The 12029-nt window shown below is 33.2% G+C and overlaps 1 protein-coding gene across 4 annotated transcripts; it reads right to left on the reverse strand.

The window, feature by feature from the left end:
• Nucleotides 1-1840: 1840 nt before the first annotated feature.
• Nucleotides 1841-8440, reverse strand: PRMT7 (protein arginine methyltransferase 7). Of its 4 annotated transcripts, none has more exons than XM_028076348.2 (14): nucleotides 8139-8439; nucleotides 7840-8047; nucleotides 7206-7331; nucleotides 6632-6796; nucleotides 6433-6551; nucleotides 6273-6352; nucleotides 5778-6049; nucleotides 5475-5625; nucleotides 3487-3526; nucleotides 3214-3307; nucleotides 2920-3069; nucleotides 2732-2806; nucleotides 2279-2375; nucleotides 1841-2096 (listed from the first exon to the last, which is right to left on the reverse strand). In XM_028076348.2, exons 1-14 carry the CDS (start codon nucleotides 8360-8362, stop codon nucleotides 1942-1944), a joined length of 1956 nt encoding a protein of 651 aa, XP_027932149.1. In that variant the 5' UTR covers nucleotides 8363-8439; the 3' UTR covers nucleotides 1841-1941. The 4 variants fall into 4 exon arrangements, with proteins under 4 accessions (XP_027932149.1, XP_027932150.1, XP_027932148.1 ...); XM_028076349.2 differs by having other exon boundaries at nucleotides 1841-2103; nucleotides 3487-3560; nucleotides 5398-5625; XM_028076347.2 differs by having other exon boundaries at nucleotides 3487-3560; nucleotides 5398-5625; nucleotides 8139-8438.
• Nucleotides 8441-12029: the final 3589 nt, after the last annotated feature.

Below are 12029 nucleotides of genomic sequence, written 5' to 3' on the forward strand. Positions count from 1 at the left end.
CTCACTTTATGGTGAACCAGAAATTTTGCAACCTGGCTCAACCCACCACAAGTTGCTGGGTTAAATGGGTTGGCTCACCAACCCACATAAAAAAATTATTTATGTATTTATTTTTAAGCATTAAAATATTTAAATAATTTTTAAGCAACCCATGAGATCACAATCACAGTAAAATCAAGAGCCAATATTTTCATCATGCTCACCACCAATATATAATGAATTGTTTCCAAGAAAGTGTCCATATAATCCAAGAAAACATGGCTAATATTATATATTTTCTATTATGCTATTCAACAAAATATAAATAAAAAACTACACATTTTTGCCATGCTAATTTAGAAAAAAATTGTTTATAAGATGGTTGCTTGAGTAATTTACTATAAATATTATAGTTAAAGATTAAAGTATCAACGTATATAACTTAACAATCAAATTAATTAAACATTCAAACTATTCAAATATTATTGAACAACATTCTAACATTTAAAAATATGAAATTGTGAACATATATAATTAGTAGTAGTAAATAATTATTAAAAAAAAATTGTAAAAAAAAATTGGTTAGTTAAGTGAGTCAACCCACCCTCAATCCAGCTCGAACACATTTAACTCGTGGATTAAGTGAGTTAGATTGAATTCAACCCACTTTTGGAAAAACCGAATTTTTTTCAACCCAACCCGACTCCATAGTGACCCAGGTTGGCTCACAGGTTAAAACTCATTTTGCCATCTCTAATCTCAACCCAAGTTTGAGCTTATTCTATTTTTAAAGTCCGTTGTTAAGGAAGATTTAAAGTTGAACTAGATTTTGCAATACTGCTCTAATAATTAGCCTCCAGATCCCAATTATACAACTCAAAACAAGCTTTTATACTAAAAAGGGAAATAGGAGATTTCTTCCCATCATTCCCTAGTTCAACAAATTTTACATGAATTTCACATTTCATTGATCGGTAGACATTCGATTTACACCAAAATCAAAACCCACATCACCCGTCAATTTTATTGGCAGAGTATGCAAAAAGATATGTCAGCAAGCTAAAATTGCCACAACCATGCTTGATTGGTTACTACAGTCACTCCCTACACCAGAACAAATATGGAAAGATTTGACAATGGATTTCATAACACGACTCCCTCCTTCACCTGGCAATATAGTTATCTTAGTTGTGATAGATAGATTATACAAGTATTCCCATTTTTGTCCTTTGAAGACTAATTACACAAGTAAACCAGTGGTTGAAAATTTCATGACAATGGTGGTTAAATTACATGACATTCCAAAGACAATTGGATTTGATAGAGATAAGGTTTTTACAAGCAAAATTTTGGCACCGAAGTTTTGAATCAATGCTTTGAAATGTATTTAAGATGCTTCACTTAAGACTCTCCTCGAAACTAGGCAAAGTTATTACCATGGGTAGAGTATTGGTACATGTGTAAGACAACAATCTTAGAGCCAAACTCTTTGTAAGACAACAATCCTTCTATCTCATTAAATTTAAGTCCATGTGTTAACTATATAAAGAATTGAACAAAACCAAATAGAAGTTCACATGTTAAAGATACTCAACAAATGTAATGACATTCAAATACTCGCAGTATCAGAATAAAAATAAACATACATGAATGACAATTAACTAAGATATTTAAGTTGAAAGGAAATAAGTCTCCTATTATAAGCAGCCTTTTTACAGTCTTAAATTTTAGTCTTTTAAATAATATTTGATATTTGTTCCTGTATTAAGCCATTAAATTGTTGTAATTAAATAATATATCCGATCATGGAACTACGTTAAAAACATAAGCATGGAAACATTCTAACTTAAAGATAAAACTATGCAAAAAGCTACTTTTAGTAGCGTTGAAGTTTATGTGTGTCTAAAACGTCAATGTCACGGTTCCCTACACACATTTTCTGTGCCATTGATTGCAAAGGTTTCATAAAAAATCAAGTATAATTTTGAGTTCCCCCTTTAATGGGCTAAAACAAGCTTCGACAACTGCAGAACAAGGTTGGACACTTGTCAAGCTTTGAGGGTCTACTGTTCTAGGTGTTCCAAGAAGCTTAACTCCCTGCTTCCAATACTTCCTATCTGCAATCTTAAAATGGGAACAATAAAGTACAGCACATAGAATTGTTTTAGATCCTTTACAAGAATGAGTTTAGTCTTAGGTCTAGATATAGTGTTTCATATATAAATTATAATTCGGCAGTGTTATGGAAGAGAGGAGCTTCATAGGCTTTGATAATATTAGAAAGGTAAGTGAGAGGGACCTGGACCAGTTGAAATCACAATAGAATTCTGCAAATCCATCACCCAGTCAATCCATAATACAAATCCGTGACATACCCCACTCTTGGTGAACTTAACCTGCAACAGACAACTTTCAATATTCATTATGTAAAAATGATTTGTATTTGCAAATTACTATTCTGTAATATATATATATATATATATATATATAGGCCATATAATTAGTCAATTAATCGCCAATGCAATCTCCAGTTAATAACTGGTAAATAATTAGGTCAAGTTTTTCCTATGAGCATGCTTCTCTCGAGCTAATCAGTTAGTAAGCTACACCAGGGACTAACTATTGTGCAATTCTTCGTTGAAAGGAAACTGAAATCTGATAACTAGACATCATAGTCCCTGACAACGCCAAGTACCAAACTTGCTGATAATGCCAATGCGTCCAAAACTTACATGATGATATGTCATAATACCTGAGATTTTCCTTGACATTCGCATATTTGTTTTGAAAAATCAAACTCCATCACGTCATATGTCTCGCTGAGCACCTGAAACAGTATGCACAATAAGAGCAAATTGATACTAGTAAACTATTGTTATTTGATAAGTGGAATTTTCTTTCTTCACTGAGGGAACCAGCTCATTGCTAAACATGAATTACATCAAATTCTCCACACTGCCAGATGAAAAAAGGGAGACAGGGACATTCTTCTAGTTCCGGTAGATGACCGCAGGCCCCCAATGTAGCATTTACAACCGAATGGTCAAAACCTTCAATAATACTCAGAGAACAACGACTTTTCCAAAGATCCTGCAAATTGTGTCCCATTAATCCATGTATACGGCTCCATTACCAACCAAAAAAGAGTATTTATGTTCTCTTAATCCAATGCATAAATAAAAGAAAATTTCCTAAGCTACAAATTTGAGCTTTGATTAATGCCCAATAACTTACAGGAAGAGACATGGCGCAGGCTCTCAATATTCCTTTACTAGGAATTATCAGAGCATCTTCAGAGAGTATATCATTAAGTGTAGTGCGATCCCTCCTAAAAGGAGCAAAAGTAACTTCAGAATGCTAAATGCCAAATTAAAATCATATTGTCATTGATCATTTATAATTGTTAAAACACAACTAATATTAAAATAAAAATAAATAAATAATAAAAATAAAAAATAAAAATAAAACAGAATTGATCATTGCAAGAAAAGTTAATAAAAAATATACCAAAATCGTAGGTTCTGCCATGGCAGCATACTATCGTGTCCTACATAGAAAGGTTCAGCTATTAACAGATCAACCTACACAAAACGGAGAAATTGCTTAAACTTTCAAAGAAAAGGAATCAACGTCACATGTACAGCATAGATATTGTTTTCTACAGAAACCAACATACGTTTAGACAAACTACTTTCTTAAGGTGAAATGAATATGTACCAAAAGATTAAAAAATAATAAGGTTTTGTAGGAGGATAACTGAATAGTACCCTTGGCAGGGTGCTTCCTTGAAAAACCTATTGTAATCTGTTAGGTTTCTAGATTAAAGAAACCGATTCACAGAACCTTCCACTCACAGACAACACAAACAACACCAGATAAGACTGAATATACTTCGTTTTATTTGGTCTTCAACACACCCACAACATGTACACTGCCAAGGGATAATGTTTCCCTTCTCACAGGACACTAATGATCCTGTTACTATCTCTCAACATCAAAAACATACCCCTTACAAACCAAAGGCCCGCTATATATAGTCTCCCAATAAGGATGACTATCAATCCTTACCTTCCTAACCAACCAACTACCCCAACTATCTATTTCTTTTCTTCCTTCTTACATTGACATTTAATTTCCTAACATTACCCTCTCCTGCACAAGCAACTTGTCCTCAAGGTTGAAATCTGGGATGTGGTGTTTGATAGTAGTTGTTAGATAGATCATTAGATATCTTATCCCTATCTTCAGTTTCTATTGTTATTACTCTTTATGTGTATTTTGGGCTTAGCCCATATATTCATTATTATAAATACAACTCCCTATGTGTATTTAATATGGTATCTAGAGCTTAAGGTTCGTTAAGGAAAATTTTCGTCGCCACTGTCACTGGATCCACTGCCAAAGCTGCCGTCAGACACCGTCACCGTCACCATCCCTGGATAGAATTTATTTGCTCCAAGCTTGGTACATACGATTTGTATGCTCCACCTTGAGGGGGAGTGTTAGAATAAATGACCTTTAATAGGGTTTATTATTAGGTGCTATGTACTTTGTGTTGATCCTAGTTCCTAAAAATGTCTTCTAGAATTCTCTTATGTTCATTTTATGTGATGTATATGAAAATATTATAAATATGAAACTCTTGAGAGGGGTTAACACACTCTCATATTCACTCTAAATCTCTATTCTTATTTCAAGTACTACCATATATTAACTAAGAGAGTTCTACATGCTTACACGGAAGATCTATTTATCGACCCAACAATGACAAACACCCTAATAAGTCATACACTAGAAAAAATAATAAGAAAACATAGGTATTGGAAGATAAAAATTGTATTTTGTACACCCGTACAAGAGGGCATATATGGAACTCAACCACCTTAGAATAATGATTACAGTATCCCTTATAGGATCCTACAAGATCCTAAGTTTCATAATGACAATGATAATATCTCTTCAAAACTCAATATCTTTTTTCATAACTCAACACATACTCTAAGCTGAAATATGATAACGTGAAATGGCAGAAAATTTCTGGATAACATAAAAAAATAAATAGAAAAGAAAGTGGTCCACTTTACATCAGGTTTATTACTAGGAGGAAATAGGAGATATTGTTTAAATATAATAATCACATAATAAAATCTATGCATTTACTACTAATTTTAAAAAGATGAGTAAGTGTTCACGAGCTCAAAAATTAAGTAATAAAGTTCCATATAAAAAATAAAAGAGGCAAAGTAAAACAATATTTTCTGAATTAATGTCCATTTCACTGCTTCCAAGTCTCTCGGTTCAATTGCAAAGTTATTCCAAATTTAGGACTTATCCATCAGACATAAGTGGAGTATCTATGATATATGTTTCTAATTGAAGACATAATAAATTAACCAAGCGGAATCAAGAAAATTCAACCTTTTTCTGATGTATATCATGCATGTTTAAATGTTGCACGTTTTTTTCAAGAACTTCAATGCAACTATGTGACAAACCATTTGCATGGGCAACTGCTTGCAGGTATTGGAGGCCCCTTTCCCTCAACCCAGGAAGTAATGACATTACACTTGCTTCTGAAAGCTTTGCTACAAGAAGTGGTAAAAAGACACTATCATCTACAACCAAGCATAACAAGCGATCTTTTCCCTGCAATTGCAAACATAATCAGTTATGGTAAAGTAAATAGAATATGTTAACTTGAATTATGAAGAGCTAAAAGAAGTCTTAGTCTATAATTTGTTTCCTATACAAGTGAAAGCTCAATCATATGGCATGGGAAGGAGTTTGAATAACTTTACCATGCTTTGTACTGCTTTCAACATTGAAAACCTCCATTCTTTATCTGCATAAATTGCAGCTCTTTCTGGTGGTAGTACAAGCTGAAAATCTCCTGTCATGCACCTATGGTTCAAAGTCTCAGTAGTTGGTACTACGGTATCAAAATTATATGAGAAACTAGTTTCAGTATGAGTAGCAAGTAAATGAATTTCTTCCCCTTTGAGTATGGAAATACCACTGCCTGGAACAAACCAAACACATTGTTTCCAGTGGTCACACCAACCAACAGGACCTAGGGTAGAACCAATGCAACATCATTAATGAAGACTCTAAAATATTAACAATTAACAATAAAAATTGTAAATATTCACAAGATATCCTATGATTAACAATAATATACTTTATATTTCATATAACTTTCAAACAATATCAAACCAATGTATGATAATAATGTAGTTTGTAACGTTGAAGTAAATGCACCCTAACTAATAAACGAAATCATAACAGACTCTCACTTGTAATTTTCGGTGAGCTTATCCACCTTGGAGTAGTGGAATAATAGATAGTCCCTTCCTGATCAAGTTGGAGTACCCACCTGAATCACACACAGGACTGTGAAAGAAATAAAATACTCAAATAACATAATTAAAATAGAATTAAAAAACAAATGATTACCAAGAGACCACAACATGAACTCTCCCATCATTCGTTGCCTTTACACACAACTCAGTTTCTCCATAACTCTCTGGCCGTTTCCAAAAATCAAATTCAAAAATTTTGAAGGGTTCTGAAAGCTAGAGGATCTTAATTTGAGCATGAAATATACTACTATTAATAATGTTTAATTTAATAACAGAATTGTCATTAAACATACCAATGTTATTTCTTCCTGTATAGGATCGACATGCATCGCATATTGCTGACGTTTGATACTTAGCACACTATCGAGTCCTGGAGGAGTAAGTCGAATGCTATCAGATACAGTAGCCTCGTTGTTATGAAAATCATGCAACTTCCATAAGAATGTGCTTTCAACCAGCTGAAGAAAAGATACAAAGGAACAGGAGGCATAAATCTCTGTTAGACTCAAGTCAAAACTCAAAAGAAAGGAAAGAGTACAATGAAAATGATCTTCATAATGATAAGAAGAGTGTTAGCAACATACTCTCTAACCTACTGCTTCTAAAACATTATCTATCATTGGTTAAATTTATTGAAAAATACAAATTATGAGACTCATCAAATAATATGTGAGACCAACAAAAATTGATGATTTATAATAAATTTTATAGTAAAAATTTGTTCAAACAAAATATGGTATGGGGTGCGTTACTAACATTTCTGTAATGATAAAAGCATATAAAATATCATCTTTAACCAGAATATCAATAAAACAAAAACCTAAATGATGACCCAGAAGAATGTAGTATGTCATGTCCCCTGATTACCTGTCCATATATAGTTGCTCGATAAGGCACAGTCATGGCATTTTCCACCAACAAATTGTCATGTGCATGTTGTAGGGTCGGTATGAGCCCCTCACCCAGTAGCTCTGAATCAAGTATCTCGCTTACCTATAACAATTATCTCAATTCAACTTTTTTATTTTTGAAGGAGGAATGACATCAATGGCACTAGCTTGTGCTCAAAGGATCTCACTTCTCCAATAAAGTGAGATTAATATCAGTCGTTGATAAGGAAATCAAAGGTTGATAATTTATGCACACTCACATAAATGTCAAGCATTGGTTTGGTCACTAATAACTTAGATTGCATACTTTACCCTTACTGACTCTAAAAGAGTGAATCAATATGTTGTTTTGAAAGCTCGGTTGTTAAAGTTTAACTTTCTAAATGATTATGAATCTATTTTCATACCTTAAAAAGGAATTCTTGAGAGCTTATGTACTGAGAAAAAAATTTTAAGCACAAAAGTTCTCATAAGCACTTCTAACTTGTATCCAGACATTCCTATTATTCATTTGGCTATCGAGAATCAAAACGTGTCAAGTGATGATAGGGGAATTGCAAAGGACACTTAAACAAGTTCATCAAGATGAGAATTTTGAAAATGACACTTACAAGAACATGTGCTCGCGAAGGGATATCAAGACCAACTTGGAGTTCCTCAGAGCGCTTGTTGATGATTTTGACTCTTCCCTCCATGCCATTAAGGCGCAACACCTTCTTCATCAGCTTCACCATGGGAAGGTAAGATTCACAAGCTGTGACCTTCCCTTCGTCACCCATGGCACGTGCAGCCATCATCGAAAGCAACCCAGTTCCAGCACTGACCGTATGGTATCAAGTTATACAAATAAGTGCAGCGACTAAAATCAAATTAAGCTACGCCTATATTTTTATTTATGAATGTAGAGTACCCGATATCGAGGACATGGCAAGGTTTGGTGATGGTTTTCTGAATGGCTTGGCGAAATGCCTCGTTTCTGGTGGAGTCATTAAGCATGTCCAAATACGATGTCGTGGCAAGGAAGGGCTTGTGGAAATTCTGGTCGAAGCTCTCGTCATTGTCTTCAATGACTATCCATTCAGAGTTACCTGTTAAGGGATGAAGCTTAAGCTGGAACACACGGTTGGAGGACATGCTCTCTTAGTTTAAAAGGATAGGTAGCGATATGGGAGAGGAAACTTAGGGTTTTAAGGAGACACCATTTCGTAGGAAACCTAGTATTTTCACAAGTCCATCGCACGGAATTATTTTTAATATTATGTTTCTACAAGAATTGCTTCCACAAGAATTAAAAGTAAATAAACAAATTAAAAATATAAATTATATTTTAAACAATCATAAATATAATTCAAAATAATATTATTTTTAATATTTCATTATTTAATTTAATGGTGATATCAATATTTAATTATTTTTTAATGTAATATTATAAATTCATTAATATTAGTAATATTATGTTATCGCATTATTATTAAATATTATTATTTATTATAATATATTCTTATATTTTTAAGGACGGACAATTTTTTTTAATTTTACTGGTAAATTTTGTTTTCACTTTATTTATCAACTATTATGAATATTGAAAATATGTGAAAATTATTTAAAAACATTACAAATAATCATAAAAAGTTTAATTTACAATTTTGTTTTCATTTTAAATTTTTAATGTAAATTTTTTATAAGTGCAGCATTTTGTAATATTATTTTAAATTCAAAATTAGTTAGCAAATTAATACTATTACATGTATTTGTGTTTCTCGTTCGAATAACCTTTAATAATTCTGTAAACATTTTGCATAATTTTCTTTATGTAAAATCCACTTTAATTATGTCCTAAAATTTAAGGGCCTCTCTTAGTCAATTGGGCCTAAGGCTGGTCCATAAGGCATCCCAAAACCCCTAAACTAGCCTAACTCTCTCATGTTCTGCCCACTTTGCAAAATCAGCCACCTTACTCCTCTTCTCTTTTCCCCTCAAACAGTGCTCTGCTAGGGTTCAAAGCTCATTTAGATTCAAGTCAACTTAACCTCATTCTCTAATCCACGTAAGTTGTTCTTCCGCTCATGCTATTTATTTTCTAGCTTGTTTTCGTGGTTCGTATTACGATTCACCGTAGTAATCCTGTTTTAATTCTATGTCACTGTTCTCAACTCTTGAGTATGCTCCTGGAGCTGTTGGGTTCGTTGTCGTAGGTGTCTGTGCTTTCCACTAACATATGTCCATGTAAGGGAAGCTGAGATTTTTCATGCTTTTATAAATAATGTGCCTGTTTTGGTACTGTGGGGTGCTCTTGATGATTTGATGTGCTTTTGATGGTGTGAAAATAATATGTGTACTATTTCTGGATGAATTTTTTGGCTTTGCATGCGTGAGAGTAGGTGACATCTATTATGCTCGCCTAAGCAAGTTGTTTCTCGCCCAAACAGGAAGCTCTCGCCTAAGCGAGAATGGCAGTAACTCGCCCCCTTTGGTTTCGAGTGCTCGCTTGAGCTAAGGCCTCTCGCTTGAGCGAGATGGGCTAGCTTGAGCGAGAACTTGAAGTACTCTTTGTTTTCAATCTCACTTAAGCGAAAGCTTTTCGCTTGAGCGAGAGACCCCTGTCGCTTGAGCGAGAGCTCCTTACCTTGAGCGAGATTGATAGTTGTTAAATGCTTGTATGCTCCCATGATTGATTTGTTTACTCTTTTAAAGCATGAAATATGATGCCAACATTTTATACAACATGCTTGTGTTTTCTTAAATTTTTGTTGTTTGGGAGTTTGTGTTTTTACATGTTGAAACCAGTGAAAATCTGTCAGTTTAGCTTAAGCGAGGGATTTTAACTTAAGCGAGAATTTCTAGCTTAAGCGAGATCAATCTAGCTTAAGCGAGAATTTCTAGCTTAAGCGAGAATTTCTAGCTTAAGCGAGAATTTATAGCTTAAGCGAGACCAGTCTAGCTTAAGCGAGAATTGCTGCAGAATTTTAATTCCTTACTTTAATAACTTGAACTTGTGGATTGATTCAATTACTTTAAAAAGCATGAATTGGGTGAATGGGTATGAGTAGAATGGTTTATGGTCTGTGATTGATAAATTTAACATGACCTTGGAATGGACTTGTATGGGATGGTTGGTTATCAAAGTGGCTTGGTTTTGGCATGATAAATGATTATATATTGATTGTTGGAAGCATGATGATTGGGTTGGTTAGGACGTAATTCCACGATAGTTTCGTCGTGGTGCCTCATTTGGTTAGGACGTAATTCCATGAGCCTCTAGGTGAGACTTCATGGTGGTGCCTCAGTTGATCGGGATGTAATTCCATGACCCTTGTTAGTGGGAGTTCATGGTGGTACCCCATCTATATAATTTAGTAAGGATTCAGGGTAATGTTGCATCCTGACACTCTAAAGAGTTAGTTAGTCTCACATAGAGCAGACTGACTCTTCTGGTGAGAGTAGCAGGAGGCCTGAAATTCATTAAGGGCTAACCTTGTGTGTGGGGTTGAAACATTGTAACACTTAGTTCGGGGGTGAGTAGGGAAATCCACCATAAGTGCAAGCATCCACTGAATCCGACTAAATTATATGTATCTGGATGTGTCATGTCTGAGTCTTGGTGTATTGTTTGAAGAGTCATAACATGATTGGTTGGCATATGCATCTTGAATTGTGAAATTTTATATAACTGTATGGAAAATTGTTTTCTACTCTAGCTTACCCTCTTGTTTGTGTATGTTCTATTGTGTGGTTTTCTCTTTTTGCAATGATCATCAACTTGTTGATGTGAGCAGATGTGAGAACTCCCCGTGATCATCAGGGTGATGGAGGTTTCGCTGCATAGTCTGCTTGGACTGGAATTTTGTTTGTTTGGGATTTTCATTAGGGTTATGGCCCATGTATTTCTTGTCTTTGGACTTTATTTTTGATTACTATTGAGTTATCTTTTTACTATGTTATTAGCATCGTGGTGTACCTTTTTCCTATTCGAATTCCTCTTTGAAAATTGTAAGGAGTAGTGTCTATACTTCAGAAGCTTACTTCTAATACTGTTCTACGTGACATTCCTTTAATTAACCTTATTAATTAAATGGGGTGTTATATTTTAGATTGCTTGCATGCATTACTATCGTCAATTGGTTCAAAGAATTTCTACTCAAGAACGGAACATGACATTTTCATTTCATACTATTCTTTCTTACTATTCTGTCTTATGTTTTAATCAGAAAAATTCATAAAATCAAAAAATGTTTTAGTATTTTCATTTTCAATTGAACAAAACTAGTATTTTTACGATAAATCTCTATGAATATTTTTCTAATTATATTAAATATTAATAAAATAAACTTGATAGAATTGATTGATTTTAAATATATTATATTTTTGAATCAAAATAATACTATTAATAATAATTAAAATATTAAATAAAAGAAATTATCAGAGTTTTATATATATATATATATATATATATATATATATATATATATATATGATTTTGGTTGTGTTATTGAATGTACTAAAAAAATTGATGAAACCGTAGTTTTTTTTATTTTCTTAATATATTTCAAGTTTGATAAAAAAATTTAATGCATGACAATGTTATAGTTTATATGATATTAATAATGTTGGTAAAATTTTATAGTAACATAATCCATTTATAATAAAATATAAAAGAAAATCATAAAGATTCATTTACTTTTGTGTGTGTAAGACTCGCTTTATTTTCTGTCTTAATGTTTAAGGGTCTAGCCTTCTTTGTACCTAAGGCCGACCCATAATATGACGTTTCGACTACTATATTAAATAATTATTATTTGAT

Source organism: Vigna unguiculata, chromosome 6, assembly GCF_037176805.1.
Source record: "Vigna unguiculata cultivar grain cowpea cultivar isolate G323 ecotype 2 chromosome 6, ASM3717680v1, whole genome shotgun sequence".
Classification (NCBI taxonomy): domain Eukaryota; kingdom Viridiplantae; phylum Streptophyta; class Magnoliopsida; order Fabales; family Fabaceae; genus Vigna; species Vigna unguiculata.